At 40.3% G+C, this 18,145-nt stretch overlaps 1 protein-coding gene across 1 annotated transcript in view; it reads left to right on the plus strand.

Annotated features, from left to right (window-relative positions):
* GBE1 (1,4-alpha-glucan branching enzyme 1) overlaps positions 1–18,145 on the plus strand; it is a 358,778-nt gene that overhangs the window by 63,167 nt on the left and 277,466 nt on the right. Inside the window, exon 2 of the mRNA XM_059688080.1 lies at positions 11,910–12,079. Coding sequence (XP_059544063.1) covers positions 11,910–12,079 — 170 coding nt within the window. The remainder of the gene's footprint in view (positions 1–11,909; positions 12,080–18,145) is intronic.

Below are 18,145 nucleotides of genomic sequence, written 5' to 3' on the forward strand. Positions count from 1 at the left end.
CCACCCTGTTTATTTCTAGAGACTGTGACTTTTAATTTGAGATTTTTGTCTTGATTTCTGTAAGTATATGTTTTGTGCTGAATGATGCTAAATCTTTATTGCTTGTTACATTCTTGACCTTGGACAACTTACATATTTATCTGTGCCTCTATTTCTTTCTTTATAAAAAGAGGATTAAGAACATCAATATAGAGATAAAATTTGATAATATTTACACCATTTTATATCTATACAGAATGCTAGTTGCTATGCTAACTTCATTTTATGTTCTTGGTTACCAAGAATTTGACCTAGTTTTTAAATATCTTATAAATTCATAGCAGAATATTAACAGAGACGACTATAGTTGCAGAGGACACAGGCATGATGAGCTGCTGTGTCCTCAGGCATTTTCTTTTTTAGAGGCACTATGATTTCAAAGTGGAATGTGTATTTCCGTGTCAGAAGCTACAGGGCTGACCTTGAGGGAAGTCAAGATATTTAGTTAAAGTAATATAATGCTATAATCCTGTTTCTGTTGGATTGTAAATGGGACATTTGTACATATCTTTAGAAACTTCTTTAAAATAAGTATTTTAAAAATTTAAACCTTATATAAACCTAAAAATGTATTTTAAGATATTAAACCCACATTGACAATAAAATTATTACCACATTTATTTTACCTCCCAAAGTTTTTATCTTTTTAATTAATAATTTTTCTTGTGTTATGATGACATATATGTGTATATGTATTTTTTACCTTACGTCCAAAATAATTTTCTTGATTGTTTCTTACTGTTTGATCATTTTTGAATGTTATTACTTATGTGCTTCAATACAGATTAGAGATCCCATATACCAAGAGTTATAGCTGAATGATATCTGTAGGAGGTAAAATAAAAAAACACCCCAAACCCAACATTCTATATAATAAAAGCCTAATATGCAAATTGTCCCCTCGGGCGGTCATTTGACCGGGAGTTTGACCACTAGCTATGATGTGTGCTGACCACCAGGGGGCAGCACAGAACATGACAGGCTTTGGTGACTTAGTGCTGGTAGCGGGTGGCAGTGGAAGTGCTGCCTGCCCCGATGGGCCCCAACAAGAGCGGGACCATGGCAGGATGGTGGAGCAGGTGAGCTGGCAGCACCAGGTGGGTGCGAGCAGGGGCTTGATTGTCCCACCTATCGCCCCGCAGACGGTGACCAGTGGCAGTGGCAGGGGCGGGCCGCTGCCTGGCTCCTAGGCACTAAGGGAGCTGGGCGGGGGGCCTGGCCCAAATCGATCACCCCCCTGGTGGGATGGTGGAGCAAGTGAGGGCAGCGCCAGGCCAAGGTGGGGTGTCAGGCGGGGCTACAGGGCTGTGAGGCTGGGGGCGTGAGCTGGAGCACAATCCCCACAGCCCACCCTGAGGGACCCCACCTGTGCACGAATTCGTGTACCGGGCCTCTAGTTTACTTACAGGACTTAACGCATTGCCGACCAGTAGTTTTTTTTTTTTTTTTCCTTTAATGATTAAGGTATTACATATGTGTCCATATCCCCTCTTCCCCCCCCCCCCAAACCCCCCCCCCCCTCCAGCCACTTATGCCCTCACCGCCCTGGTGTCTGTATCCGTTGGTTAGGCTTATATGCATGCATACAAATCCTTTGGTTGGTCTCTCCCCCTTACCCCCACCCTCCCCTACCTTCCCTCTGAGGTTTGACAGTCTGATCGATGCTTCTCTCTCTGGATCTGTTCATGTTGTTCATTTTATTCCACAAATGAATGAGATCATGTGATATTTATCTTTCTCTGACTGGCTTATTTCGTTTAACATAATGCTCTCCAGTTCCATCCATGCTGTTTCATGGTAAGAATTTCTTCTTTTTTTACCACAGCGTAGTATTCCACTGAGTAGATGTACCACCGTCTTTTAATCTACTCATCTGCTGATGGGCACCTAGGCTGTTTCCAAATCTTACCTATGGTAAATTGTGCTGCTATGAACAGAGGGGTACATATATCCTTTCTGATTGGTGTTTCTAGTTTCTTGGGATATATTCCTAGAAGTGGGATCACTGGGTCAAATGGGAGTTCCATTTTTAGGTTTTGAGGAAACTCCATATTGTTCTCCATAGTGGCTACACCAGTCTGCATTCCCACCAGCAGTGCACGAGGGTTGATGCTTCCTTTTTCTCCGCATCCTCCCCAGCACTTGTCATTTGTTAATATGTTGATGATAGCCATTCTGACAGGTGTGAGATGATGTACCGTATTGTCGTTTTGATTTGCATCTCTCGGATGATTAGTGACTTTGAGCATGTTTTCATATGTCTCTTGGCCTTCCTTATGTCCTCTTTCGAAAAGTATCTATTTAGGTCCATTGCCCATTTTTTGATTGGGTTGTTTTTCTTTTGTTAAGTTGATTGGAGATTAAACCCTTATTAGTGATAACATTGGCAAATATGTTCTCCTATGCATTGTTGTTTTGTTGATGGTTTCTTTTGCTATACAGAAGCTTTTTATTTTGATGTAGTCCCATTTGTTTATTTTCTCTTTGTTTCCATTGCCCTAGGAGCTGTATCGGTGAAGATATTGCTTTGGCATATGTCTGAGATTTTGCTGCCTGTGGATTCCTCTAATATTTTTATGGTTTCCCATCTTATGTTTAAGTCCTTTATCCATTTTGAGTTTATTTTTGTGTATGATGTAAGTTGGTGGTCTCAGACCAGTACTTTTATTGCTAGCTTTACCTAGTGGCCAGATAAGTTTTTATTGAACGAGTACAAAAAATGTTTTACATAAATGTTAAAGGCTCACCATTGCATTTTGAAGTATTTATTACATGTTCTTACAAGCTAATATCTTTATAAAGTATGATACTTTGTAAAACACTGTATAATATGAAAGCACGAGAACTCTTGTGATCTGTCCGCAATGTGTTAAGAGAGTATGAGAGCGTTTGCCCATTAGTATTTCATTAGATAGGTACATCAAGTTTTTTGGTCCAATTCAGTATTTTAAGTCTTTTGAAAAAGTTGCCAATACTTAAATTAAGGCGGCTCATAGGAAAGTCTGAAATTTTTTTTTGTTCTTGAATAATTAAGTAATTTGGCATGGCATGCTTGGTAACAATGGGCTGCAGGTGTTAAATAGAGGCCATTGCTTCTCCATGGGTTCCTTTTTGCATTATTTTCCATACTATTAGGCCAAGCCCATTGAGCATGTATTTTTGTTATCAGGCTCTCACTTTTGTGTTTCTTCTGTGGGGCCAGCTCTTCATATTTTCGATACCTGCCTGGCTTCTGTGGGCAATTCAATTTGTGTCCCATGGAAAATAGACTGTTAATGAGACTCAAATTATGTCATTTCATTAAAATTTAATTTGTTTCAGGTAGCAGATTGAATATAATTTGCATTTTTTAAAAAAACGTGTGTGTGTGTGTGTGTGTGTGTGTTTAGGTATATTTGTTACATATACATACAAAAAGGGGTCATATATGAAATACTCCACCCACACCTACCATTCCCATAAGCCTTTCACTCTACTGATCAGATTCGGTGGCTTGCAAAACAGTTCCCTGATGATACAGCAAGCTCATTATGCAAATATGTGAGTGTGGTGGTTCTAGGGATGCTTAAGGCTGCTCCCTGCCCCAGGCCTTTGAAATTTCCAGGTGCTCAGCATGAAGCCCTGTGAAAATGGATTTACATGCCAACCATAATTATATCTATATTTTCTTTATACAAATATATGCTCTGTGGAAAATTGCTCTGCAACTTCTTTTTCTACATCTTCCCCTATCAACACATATCTCTCTACCTTGTTCTTTTTAATGGCTATTGTCTAATTTGTTGTTTGGGTGGTCCACAGTTCAACCAGTCTCCCAGTGTTGAATAGGTTGATTATTTTCCATGGTTTGGCATTATAAATAATGCCATAATGATTGTACACATAGATGTCTTTGCTTCCTTATGCAATATATCCAAAGGGTAAATGTCTAAAAATGGAATTACTTAGTTGAAGAGTGTGATTTTGAAATTTTCATAACTGATACCATATTATTCCTCTAATTTATATTTCATTAAAGAGTATTTGAGGAATGTCTTTTTCCTTGCAGTGAACTGTATCCACATAGACAATCATATGCTTATTGGTCTTTTAGGTGGAAAGTGAAATTTTGAAGTTTTGGTTTGCACTTCCCTTAGTTATGTATGAATTTGAACACTTTTTCAAATATTTACTGGACATATGTATTGATTTCTTGGGAACTTGTGGTTTTATTTATTTTTAATTTAATTTGTATAACTTTGATCTCTTGAAGTTATTTTGATTTTTAGAGATCTATATTTTTATTATTAACTTACAGGTTTCAGTATTAAATTAGATAAGCCATCCATTCATTATTGATACAAAATGCCCATTTGTTATATTTTTTAATTTCTATATATGCTTAAGACTATTTCAGGAATTCTTTTTTATTCCATATATCTATTTCAATTCTCCAAATTTTACAAACATAGTTTTATATACCCAGCTGGCCACACCCCTTTCAGGGGTGCCTGGCCAGCCTGGGTGAGGGACTGATGGCTGTTTGCAGGCTGGTCAAGCCCCCCAGTGGGGACCCTCACCCCATGGGGGTTTGGCTAGCCTGGGTGAGGGGCTGAGGGCTGTTTTCAGGCTGGCCACACCCCCTTTCAGGGTGGGGGCCCCCACTGGGGTGCCTGGCCAGCCTGGGTGAGGGACTGATGGCTGTTTGCAGGCTGGTCAAGCCGCCCAGTGGGGACCCTCACCCCATGGGTGTTTGGCTAGCCTGGGTGAGGGGCTGATGGCTGTTTGCAGGCTGGCCAAGCCCCCTAGCAGGGACCCTCACCCATGGGGGTGTGGCCAGCCTGGGTGAGAGTCTGAGGGCCGTTTTCAGGCTGCCCACAGCCCCTTCAGGGTGGAGGTCCCCGCTGAGATGCCTGGCCAGCCTGGGTGAGGGGCTGATGGCCGTTTTCAGGCTCGCCACGGCCGCGGGCTGGAAGCAGGTATCTGGGATGTATTTATCTTCTATAATTGAAACTTTGTAGCCTTGAGCGGAGCTCAGGGCCAGCCAGGGCAGGCGGGAAGCTTGGCTTCCTTCATCGCTGGGGGCAACCCAAGCCTCCTGCTTGGTACAGCTCCATGGCTGCCGCCATCTTAGTTGGGTTAATTTGCACATTTGCTCCTGATTGGCTGGTGGGCGTGGCTGGTGGGTGTAGCAGAGGTATGGTCAATTTGCATGTTTCTGTTTTATTAGATTAGATTACCCAAACCATACAGTTCCTTTTCAACTTAATTAGAATTTTTAACTCTTACAAGTCTTAATTTCTAGCGACAACTATAAAGTAAGCCATTAGCATTTTTTAAATTAGCAAATACATTTTATAACTTCTAGAATCATACTCTTCCATTGACAAACATTCATACTTTTAAGAGACACATTTTTAATAAAACATAAGGTATTCATTAACAGCTCCAAATCTATTTTCCAGTTTCTCTGTAATAAAAAGCCAAAAGTCAGTAAACTTAAGATCTGTTTAGCCATCAATATTTTAGTATTTCATGTTACTTCAGAATATTTAGATATTCAATAATATTTTAATCAAATCTTAACTAATTTAGAAAGGAACAATTTACCTCCTTGAAATTTGCATTTTAAAAGATGGCCCAGATAAGAGGTCTTAAAGAAGACAAGGTATTTATATTTCACAGGTACATGTAAAGAAATGCAAGCTTCTGGAATTACTTTGGTTTCATAAAGCCAGTTACCTATAAGTTTTTTGAGATGAATAGGAGAGGTTTTGGAGAGGTAAAAGGATTTGGTGGGCTTTGAATTGTTTCTGGAGCCACACATCTGATCCTATAAAGAATTTACTTGTAAAAAAAAAAAAAAAAGGACAGTCTTTTTGAATACCTAAAGAATTGGGTTGTCACCCAAATATTGACAAAGGACTGACAAATCTATTCACATAATGTTGCAATTTTTTTTTCCATCTGGGTTCATTTTTCCTAGTTTATAGATAGTACATAGCTTAGGTCTTCTCTGAGAGCCATAAAGGCTTGGATATGTTGTAGGCCAGCGGTTCTCAACCTGTGGGTCATTACCCCTTTGGCGGTCGAACGACCCTTTCACAGGGGTTGCCTAAGACCATCCTGCATATCAGATATTTACATTACGATTCATAACAATAGCAAAATTACAGTTATGAAGTAGCAATGAAAATAATTTTATGGTTGGGGGTCACAACATGAGGAACTGTTTTAAAGGGCCAGAAGGTTGAGAACCACTGTTGTAGGCAGTGGGAATGGCACCAGGTGTCTAATGGGTGGGGTAAGACAAAACCTGTGTTCAGCAACCTTGGTACTTGGGTTCTGGCTAGGAAAGAATTCAGAGCAAGACCCAAACTGTAAGAGAACATTTCTTTGGTAAATTACAGAGGTAGGAGAAGTAATTCCTAGGAGAAATGGGCTTAGGAAAGTTATGAAGGTAAAGGAAGAGCCCTTGGAGCTTGGGAGTGCAGAAGCTAATGGTAATGTGCCTGGGGCTGGAAGGGGGAGTGGGAAGGGAAAGGGAAAGGCGCAGGTTGTGTTCCCAGTGGGGAGAGAGTGCTGGGTCCTCCATCCTAAGGGTTTGAAGGTTGGAGATCTTAGGGGAGGTCCCAGAGAAATATTTTTATAGAACATTGAGCAGTTTTCCAGGTGTGTCCTTTCAGGGTTGTGGTCTCCATTGATTGATTGGCCAGCACTAGGGAAGGGGTCGTTATTCAATGTAGCTGGTCCTGATGTCAGCTAGGCTGGTTTTATATTGCTTATCTATGCCTGGAACTGAAATACAACCGAGGCATAGATGTTATCTCTAGGCAGGAAAGATCAGGGAGCCCAGACCAGCATATGCTAAGGGGGCGAAAAATGACCCTGGAGGCTAGGTCCCGCCCTACAATTGATTGTCCATTGTTAGGCACCTGGGGCTTTCCACCCTTATGGTCTTCTATACCTAGTTCATTGTCCTTGCTCTGCTCATTTGTCTAACTGCCTACAGCATATATGGAACTTCTGTCCATTTCCCTTTGGTGAAACAAAATAAGTCTAACTGTAAGATAGTATTAAAATTAATGGTGCCATTAACTGGCCAAGCCTCTCCATTGACCACTTCATATTGGGGCCAAGCTGGGTTGCAAAACAAACTTGAGGGACTCAGGGTTAAATTTTTCCCACTTGGTGAGAATATTCCTCCAAAAAGCGTCTCTTAAGCCACTGTGGATTGGTTCCCCATCTACAGAGAGACAGATATGTAACAAGGTGAGAGTTAGAGGCGTTCCTACAAGTCCCCGGACTGTCTTGGGCTGTCCTATGGTATAGTAGGGCAGGTACCCTGCTGCCTGGGAACTACCCGGATGTTGAGTGCTACCCCGTGCTCTGAGGGCAGACTTACCAATGGTTACAGTGATGGCATGGCACTGTGGTGATTGACTTATTCTGCTCAGATAGATGGATTCTACTCAACATGAAGCCAATTTCCTTAAGCGAGACATGCTATTTGATGGCCTCTGGCCTTAGCTACCAGAGGTTCCCCATCATTTCCGTCCGTACAAGGGGCTCTTACCTCCTAAGTCATCTGAACCCTCTTGCATGTCGTGGTTTTTCTCCCCAGCTGTATAATACAACCGTGAGGACTTGGAATACTAAGTAACCAATGTTTGTGTGACAATCCCAAGACGAATCAATTATTTAATTAGAGTTGTGTTGGAATTCCCTATGGAATCGCTGCATATTTTGAGGAACAATCTTGGGCACCTCCACAGAGATTCTTAGTCACCTAACAAGACCTGAAATTCAAGCAGGAGGGAGGAAATGCTCCTTATGAGTTCAGGCTCTCATTTATCCAGCAAAGGGTTTTGTTCAGAAAGCAATTCCAATTAAAAAGCCAAAGTTAAAAAAACAAAACAAAACAAAACAAAAAGACAACCACTTTTTTTTTCTTCCTCTCCTCCTAAGTTATCTTGACCCTTAATCTTCAGCTCCACCTTCAGGATTTTAAAAAAACAGCTCAAATAAAGTTATGGCTTCTTACCTTAAAACAAGAAGGTCTGGAATTCCAAGAAAAATGCACCCAAGTTCACCAGATGCAATGTGGGGAGCCAATGGGGCACAAGGGCCCCTGGTGGTACCTAGCATGGTCTGGGTCTACAAGGTGGTCCTGGGTGTGCTCCTCTGGGATCCTGCCGTACTATGCTATGATAAGGCAATCCAAGTCACTGCACCAAAATGAAAGAAATTGCTGAAATTCCTATATAACATTTCTGAAGTAATATTCAGAAATGTTATTTCCTAAATTGCCCATCTAAAATTAATAGATTAAAAAGTATACTGATGACAACCTTAAATTTTAGTCACTGTTCAGTGACTGTTATAAAATAAGGGTCTGACATTCTTGTACTTTATCCCATCTTCCTTTCACTCATCTGTTTTTTTATTTTCTAATAATAAAACTTTTACTTTGTTCATTTCTTTTTGTTATTGTATATTCACTTGCGAATATAGCCATGGTTCTATATTTAAAGATTCAGGGCTCAGTCACACTGCTGCAATGACTGTTCATTTCTTTCTGTGAGTTTGCATTTTTAGTCTTTTAATTGCCATAGACTTAGAATTATTTTAAATTTGACAATCCTATCTAATAAAAGAGAAACATGGTATTTAGCATACGACCGCTACCCTTCCCATTGGCTAATTAGGGTGATATGCAAATTAACTGCCAGCCAAGATGGCAGCCAGCAGCCAGGCAGCTTAAACTGAACATGAGGCTTGCTTGCTTCAGTGACGGAGGACTGCAACGTTTCCCGCCTGCCTTGCCGGCCTCTGAGCTTGCAGTTTGAAACATAGTAACAAATATAGAGGCTAAACAAAACCCCAGAAACCAGCTTTCAGTGAGCTGGGATCTCAGAGCTGGAGTTGATACAGAGTTTCTATTATAGAACCTAAACAAACCAGATACCTGTTTTCAGCAGCTGAGGCCTCAGAGTTGGAGACAGAGCTAGAGCTGGCCCAGAATAAAAAGAAAAGAAAAAAAGGAGGGGTTGGGAGCTTCAGTCACCTGCCAGCCTGAAAATAGCGCTCAGCCCCTCACCCAGACGGGCCAGGCACCCCAGTGGGGATCCCACCCTGAAGGGTGTGTGACCAGCTGCAAACAGCCATCATCCCCTCACCCAGGCTGACCAGGCACCCCAGTGGGGACCCCCACCCTGAAGGGTGTGTGGTGAGCTGCAAACAGTCATCATCCCCTCACCCAGGCTGGCCAGGCACCCCAGTGGGGACGCCCACCCTGAAGGGTGTGTGGCTAGCTGCAAACAGCCATCATCCCCTCATCCAGGCTGGCCAGGCACCCCAGTGGGGACCCCCACCCTGATCCAGGACACCCTTCAGGGCAAACCAGCCAGCCCCACCCATGCACCAGGCCTCTATTCTATATAGTAAAAGGGTAATATGCCTCCCAGCACCGGGATCAGCAGAGCCGCGAGGCCTCCCGGCACCGGGATCAGTGTGAAAGGGGGCAGCACCCAAACCCCCTGATCGCCCTGCGGCTCTGTGCGTGACAAGGGGCGGCGCCCCAACTCCCCAATCGGCCCTGCTCTGAGCCCGACCAGGGGCTGCACCTAGGGATTGGGCCTGCCTTCTGCCACCCGGGAGCAGGCCTAAGCCAGCAGGTCGTTATCTCCCGAGGGGTCCCAGACTGCGAGAGGGCACAGGCCGGGCTGAGGGACGCCCCCCCCCCCCCCCCCCGAGTACACAAATTTTTGTGCACCGGGCCTCTAGTATTTTAATAATTCCTTATGCTTGAGTAGGAACTTATATAATATCTTTAATTTGATTACTGCTTTTACTTCTCAGAATTATGTGGTTTTTTGATCTTGAAGGTAATGTTCCTTTGCAAAAAACCCTTCTCCTCACTCTTTTGCACCTGTTTGTTTATGGAATTATTTTTTTTATTCTTTGAATTTCAGTAGCTTAAACTGGGAGGTTTTGCATGTGCATGTTTGTGTGTTTGTTTTTTTATTTTTCATTTTGCAACACAGTACTCTCTTTTTAATATGCAGATTTAATTCTTAAGGGAAAAATTTCCAGTTTTACATCTTCTATATCCATTTTATTTAGTTTTGTTAAGATTCACCAGCTATCCTTATTTGGATTTTTTGGAGTCAATTTTTGCATTTCTCTTAGCTTCCCTTTAATATATTCAATTTCTTTGTCTTTTTATTCTTCATTTAATTACATCAATTTTCAATTTATTCAGTTAATTAATAACTTGCTATTTTTGCTATATGTGCATTTTGTTCTTTGTTAATTCTAATTCATTTATTATTTCCCAATGATGTATTTTGTTCCTCCTTTTGTTTCCTTAGGTCTGTAGTCCAATTTTACTTATTCTGTTGTTTTGTCATATAATCTCTCAACTCTTATTTTTAGTGAATTCATTTAAAATAAGTTGAAGTATAATGTGAAAGATATGTGGAAAGGTTCTTTTGTTCTGTATTAGCTTCTTAAATTTTATATGTTCCCTGTATATGCCCTAATGCAGTGATGGCGAACCTATGACACGCGTGTCACCTCTGAACTCATTTTTTGGTTGATTTTTCTTTGTTAAATGGCATTTAAATATATAAAATAAATATCAAAATATAAATCTTTGTTTTACTATGGTTGCAAATATCAAAAAATTTCTATATGTGACACGGCACCAGAGTTAAATTATGGTTTTTCAAAATGCTGAGCTCAAAAGGCTGGCCGTCACTGCCCTAATGCCATCTTTCTGGTGCTTTTATTGCTCACCCATCAGGGTGTGGGGAAGTGCAGGAGAGGCTTACTGGCATTGCTTAATCAGTGGTTCTCAACCTGTGGGTCGCGACCCCTTTGGCGGTCGAATGACCCTTTCACAGGGGTCGCCTAAGACCATCCTGCTTATCAGATATTTACATTACGATTCATAACAGTAGCAAAATTACAGTTAAGGAGTAGCAACGAAAATAAGTTTATGGTTGGGGGTCACAACATGAGGAACTGTTTTAAAGGGCCATAAGGTTGAGAACCACTGGCTTAACTCATTGTGTATTCCTGAAACCTTCACTTCTGATAGAGAGCACCTGCCACATAGTTTTACACGTTTTGTTGTAGTTTGCTTCTTCCCAGATTTGGGGGGTATTAGTGAAAACAGCAGTAGTGTTTTTTTTTGTTTGTTTGTTTGTTTTACCAGTTTTGAATATGGACATGCCTCTAGCATTTGTAGTTTGATGTGATCTATGTTCTCTCCATGCTTTTGTTAAAGGTAGGGTTAGGAAAATTTGGCCCTGCCACCTGATTTTGTAAATAGTTATTGGGCCACAGCCACACCCATTCATTTACATATTGCCTTTGGCCACTTACTTGCTTCAGAGACACAGCTGAGTTGGAACAGAGGCTGGGAAAGCCAGAAATATTTACTATTTGCCCCTTAACAGGAAAAATGTGCCAAAACCTGCTGTTGGGGAATTTTATCTTTCTGGCTGGTTTTTGACTATTTTTCTGTCATTTTATTAGGGTTTAGAGGAGAAAGATATAGAATGATCCTTCATTAAACTATCTTGACATAGAAATTGCTATAATGCTGATTTTAAAATTTCATGGAACAAAATAATTATCCTATTTCCTTTCATGGCAAAGTGATTGAAATGCTAAAAAATGTTAGTGGAATTACTTACTATTTATTTGAGATAAGAATGATTTTACCTACCAGGAAACATTTACCAATAAATGAAATTATTCACATGTCTTCTTTAATGATATCTCCCCCCCCCCTTTTTTTCTGAATAAGAGTAAAACAGCTACTTAATTACAGTAGCAAAAGAATTTAATTTTGTAACTTTCTTCTTTTGCACTTTTCACAGGTATAAGCGGTTTAACCAGACTTTGGAGAACATTGGAGAGAATGAAGGTGGCATTGATAAGTTCTCCAGAGGCTATGAATCCTTTGGGGTCCACAGATGTGCAGATGGCGGCTTATACTGCAAGGAATGGGCCCCTGGAGCAGAAGGGGTTTTTCTTACTGGAGATTTCAGTAAGTATTTTGAAAGCATTAATGATGGTATTAGTATCTTATTAATCTATTTGAAACATAGACTTATATTTCATGTAAATGATGAGATGAAAATAAGTGATTAGAAAAATTTCATTTTTCAGATAGAGCCACAAACTTTATTAATCTTTACCTTCATGTAGTATAAATATTTTGCTATCATGTGATATATGTGTTCCTGAAAAACATTATATTCTGTAAAACCATGTACCAGAAATAAGAGTTTATGAGAAAAATAGTGTTAGGCAGACTACTCCAAATTTACTCAACTTTGTTAGGAAGCTCTAAAAAAACCGAATAGCAATCTGGGTGAAAATATTGGTGTTAGTTAAATCTCCACTGGCATTTGCATGTGGTTAGCTGGTATTATAGTTCTTGGATCCTCTATAGTCTGGTAACGTTTTTGAAATCTCAATAAAAGTAGATATCTAATCGAGAGGGTAAACTTCTTTATCACTTAATTTACTTTTCCTTCACCTTTTTTATAACAAAAAGGGAAACACTTCTCAGTTTTGTTATCTGTTCTGTTAATTTCACTGTGGACAGTTAACCCTATGGAAAGCATAGTAGTTTTAAAGGGTAGGATTTTTTTTTCTTTATTGTTTAAAGCATTACATATGTCTATTTTTTTCCCCAATTGAGCCCCTCCCCATCCCCACCCCTCCCACCCCCCCGCCACCTCTGCGCCCCAGGACAAGCCCGCACCACCAGTTTCAGTGTCCATTGGTTATGCTAATATGCATGCATACAAGTCCTTTGGTTGATCACTTATCCCCCCACCCCATCCCCTGCCTTCTTTCTGAGTTTGGATGGTCTGTTCAGTGTTTCTTTGTCTCTGGATCTATTTTTGTTCATGAGTTTATGTTGTTCATTATATCCTACATATGAGTGAGACCATTGATATTTATCTTTTTCCGACTGGCTTATTTTGCTTACCATAATGCTATCCAGGTCCATCCATGCTGTTGCAAATGGTAAGAGTTCCTTCTTTTTTACAGTAGTGTAGTATCAGACTCAAAAGTCTACATGCTATATTATTCCATTTATATGACATTATGTAAAGGCAAAATTATAGGGACAGAAAACAGTTGTCACAGTTTGCAGGTAGGAGGTGTGAATTGATTATAGAGGAGCATAAGGGAGTCTTTGGGGTGATGAAAATGTATTATGTCCTTCCCTGGCCAGTGTGCTCAGTTGGTTGAGCATTGTTCCATGCACCAAAAGGTTGCAGGTTTGATCTCTGGTTAGGGTGTGTGTAGGAGACAGGTAATCAGATGTTTTCTCTCTCACATCGATGTTTCTCTCTCTCTCCCTCTCTCTTTCTCTCTCTTTAAAGTCAATAATACATTAAAAATATGTATTATGTCCTGATTGTGGTGGTTACATGACTGTATATATCTGTCAACTTTTATAGAAAGATACATGTAAAAGAGTCCTACTGCATATAAATTATACCCTAAGGAACCTAATTTTAAAAAAGTTTTGATTTTATAATATACTAGTGGTCTTGTGCATGAATTTGTGCATGGTGGGGTCTGTTCGGTCTGCCCTGATCGGGCCAGGCCAGCTGGGGGGAGGGGACACAGGAGGTTGGCTGGCCGGCCCCGTCCCCTGGTTGAACTCCCGGTCAAACTCCCGGTTGAGGGTCCAATTTGCATATCAGCCATTTATTATATAGGATGTATTGTCCAAGTAGCACGGCTCAATTAAAATACAATATAAGCCACTTATGTAATTCAGAAATTTTGGTAACAGTGTTAAAAAAGTAAAAGGAGAATAGTTGAATGAATTTTAATAAGTATACATTTTATTTACCCAGTTGGAAAAATAAAAATCTTTTAAAATGTAATCAATATAAAATTTGTTAGAAATATTTTCACTCTGTTGTACTATCTATCTATCTATCTATCTATCTATCTATCTATCTATCTATCTAATTAGTCTAAAAGCCTAAGCAACCGTTCAACAGGTCAACCATTCAACTGGTAGCTATGATATGCACTGATCACCAGGGGGAAGATGCTTACCGCATAGACATGGAAACATGGAACAGACTGATGAATCTCAGGGGGAAGGGGAGAAGGAGGGGTGGCAAGAGATTAACCAATTGAGAAACCAAGATGGCGGCATAGGTAAACACCGGAGTTTGCTGCCTTGAACAACCACTTCAAAAATACAACTAAAAGATGGAACGGACATCATCCAGAACCACAGGAAGGCTGGCTGAGTGGAAGTTCTAGAACTATGAGGAAAAAGAAAAGCATACCGATACTCAGAGGAGGCGCAGTGCTGAAGTAAAATACTAAGGTGTGGAGTGCATGCCGAGCGGGCTGGCAGCTGAGGAAGCGGTTGTCTGTTTCAATCGGGAGGGAGTCTCAGACTCTGAGCTCCAGATCCAGGCGAGTCTCTAGGGACCCAGACTCAAACGCAACTGTCTGGCTTCCGTCGGAACTCGAAGGCAGCTTTCTCTCCGAGGTTTGCAGCGGTTGCTGGGACTCTGAGAGGCAGAGCCCCTGGGGACGGGACTGAGAGCAGCCATAACTGCTCTCTCCGCCTGCCCTGTAGATCCCCTAGGACCCGCCCCACCCAAGCTCTGCACAGAGGCATTTGCCGGATAGCCTCAGGCAAAGGCTAGATTAGCACCGCCCTAGAGATCCAGCACAGAAGTTCTCCCACTGCAGACACAGCTGATTCTCATAGCCAGTTGGCCTGGAGGTCAAATCCCCCCCAGTTTACCTACAACAATCAAGGCTTAACTACAACAAGACTGCGCACAAAGACCACAAGGGGGTGCACCAAGAAAGCATAAAAAAATGCAGAGACAAAGAAACATGAAAGAAATGGAGGATATAGAGCTCAAAACCGCACTTTTAAGGTCTTTGAATAATTTTCTAGAAACTGCCAATAAACTTAATGAGATCTACAAGAAATCTAATGAGACCCTCGATGTTGTGATAAAGAACTAACTAGAAATTAAGCATACACTGACTGAAATAAAGAATATTATACAGACACCCAACAGCAGACCAGAGGAGCGCAAGAATCAAGTCAAAGATTTGAAATGCGAAGATGCAAAAAACACCCAACCGGAAAAGCAAAATGAAAAAAGAATCTGAAAATACGAAGATAGTGTAAGGAGCCTCTGGGACAGCTTCAAGCGTACCAACATCAGAATTATAGGGGTGCCAGAAGATGAGAGAGAGCAAGATATTGAAAACCTATTTGAAGAAATAATGACAGAAAACTTCCCCTACCTGGTGAAAGAAATAGACTTACGAATCCAGGAAGTGCAGAGAACCTCAAACAAAAGGAATCCAAAGAGGACCACACCAAGACACATCATAATTAAAATGCCAAGAGCAAAAGACAAAGAGAGAATCTTAAAAGCAGCAAGAGAAAGAAACTCAATTACCTACAAGGGAATACCAATATGACTGTCAGTGGATTTCTCAACAGAAACTTTGCAGGCTAGAAGGGAGTGGCAAGAAATATTCAAAGTGATGAATAGCAAGAACCTACAACCAAGATGACTTTATCCAGCAAAGCTATCATTCAGAATTGAAGGTCAGATAAAGAGCTTCACAGATAAGGAAAAGCTAAAGGAGTTCATCACCACCAAACCAGTATTATATGAAATGCTGAAAGGTATCCTTTAAGAAGAGGAAGAAGAAGAAAAAGGTAAAGATACAAATTATGAACAACAAATATGCATCTATCAACAAGTGAATCTAAGAATCAAGTGAATAAATAATCTGATGTGCAGAATGAACTGGTGATTATAATAGAATCAGGGACATAGAAAGGGAATGGACTGACTATTCTTGGGGGGGAAAGGGGTGTGGGTAGTGTGGGAAGAGACTGGACAAAAATCGTGCACCTATGGATGAGGACAGTGGGTGGGGAGTGAGGGCAGAGGGTGGGGTGGGAACTTGTTGGAGGGGTATTATGGGTGGAAAAAAGAGGAACAAATGTAATAATCTGAACAATAAAGATTTAATTTTAAAAAATAAAGAGAGATTAACCAATCATATATGCATACTAGAGATCCATTGCACAGATTTGTGCACTGGTGGGGTCCCTTTGCCTGTCCTGTGGGGATCAGGCTGTAACCGGTAGTTCGATATCCCCCAAGGGGTCCTGGATTGTGAGAGGGCACAGGAGGCCAGGCTGATGGATCCCACCAGTGCATGAATCCATGCACTGGGCCTCTAGTATCTTATAAACCTGTTATTTTTTCATTGAAAATTCTTGATTTAATGAGAATTTAGCTTTAATAAGATTTTCAGTTTTAAAGTGCATACCTAAGTTTTTGCAAATATAATGAAAAGTTTTAGTCACTATCTTGAGTAATAGTTTTGTAACTGGACAATCAATGGGTCTGTGCTGCTTGTCACTACTTGAGCCAAGTAAGCAGAGACAGAGTTGAATCAAATATGAGTGTTTATTCCAATACTGCCAGCTGTATGGGAGAGCAGCAGATCATCCAAGGAAATATGCTCTGCAGCTCCCCATAAGCCAGCTGCTTATAAAGGGCCAGACACATATTAAATGGGGAAGTAGGGATCACAGGCATGGGGAAGTAGGTGGCTGGGGTGGGACTCTATTGTTTGGGCAACAAGGTTGTTAATCTTTCCTTGAGAATGGACCAAATTCCAAGTTTGAGTCCCAGGTCCCAAGGTTGACTCCGAGGTCCTGGGGGCATATAACTCCCAGCCAGGTCAGAATGTCCTTTCTTTAACCAACACAAGGCAATCATGGTTAACAGAGCATGATTCATATTTCCCATAACCATAGCTAGTCCCCAATATTCTATTCTTGCCCCTAACAGTTTTAAAAATTGAGATTTAATAAAGTGATTAAATAAAATAAAAAATTTAGTGTTTCAGTTGAACTAACCTCTTTTCAAGTGCTCATTAACTACTAGTGTCTAGTCACTAGACTCAGTGGCTACCTTATGGGAAAGCACAGGATACTGATACCTGCAAAATTTAATTAACCAATGTCACACCAATAAATTGAGTTAAAAAAATAGAATAGCAGTAATCTGCAACCAAACCAAATTATACATAGGATTTAATGCTTAAATAGTAAAAGAATAATAATTTAAAAGATCTTTTGTAAAGAGAAAACTAAAATTACCCAGTCCACAATTTAATGTAAAAACCTCCTCTGTTAACTTTTTTTTTTTCAATTTAAAAAACCCCACCCTTTGTGAAGGTATATCACATAATTTAAAATCTCTTTATATCCTGGAGGTAGCAGAATAGCAGTCAGTCAGTTATTTTCAGTCAACCATGGTCTAATCAATGGTTGTTTATTTTTACTGGAGAGATTGGAAAGACTAAGATAAATGAAATTGTGATAGAAAATAGTTAAGAAGCTGCAGTATGCTGGGAAATTTTAAATGTCTAATGTCTAATCTATTTTCAAATCTGGATGAAAGGATATCTTCTTCTCTGTCCAAAGTTCCAGGGACTCAGGATCTCTTTATACATGGGATCTCAACTTCTTCTCACTAAAAGTGTTGACATTTTGAATAAAAGCTTAAAAATTGAGAGTAGAACTGAAATTTTTAGTTCATAATGCATTTAAAAGAATATTTCTTTTAAAAATATAGATACCTGAGGGAATCAAAGATGGTGGCTGCAATAAAAAAAAATGGGCAAAGGACATAAATAGACACTTTTCCAAAGCGGACATGCAGATGGCCAAGTGACATGAAAAAATAATCAAAGTCACTAATCATCAGAGAGATGCAAATTAAAACTATAATGAGGTATTACCTTACACCTGCCAGAAGGGGTATCCTCAAAAAATCAACAAACAATAAGTGCTGGTGAGGATGTGAAGAAAAGGGAACCCTACCCTAGTACACTGCTGGTAGGAATGCAGACTAGTGCAACTAATATGAAAAACAATATGATTTCCTCAAAAAATTAAATATGGATCTCCTATTTGACCCAGTGACCTCACTTCTAGGAATATATCCTAAGAAACCAGAACACCAGTTAGAAAGAATATGCACCCCTATGTTCATATCAGCACAGT

Source organism: Myotis daubentonii, chromosome 3 (genome assembly GCF_963259705.1).
Source record: "Myotis daubentonii chromosome 3, mMyoDau2.1, whole genome shotgun sequence".
Lineage (NCBI taxonomy): Eukaryota > Metazoa > Chordata > Mammalia > Chiroptera > Vespertilionidae > Myotis > Myotis daubentonii.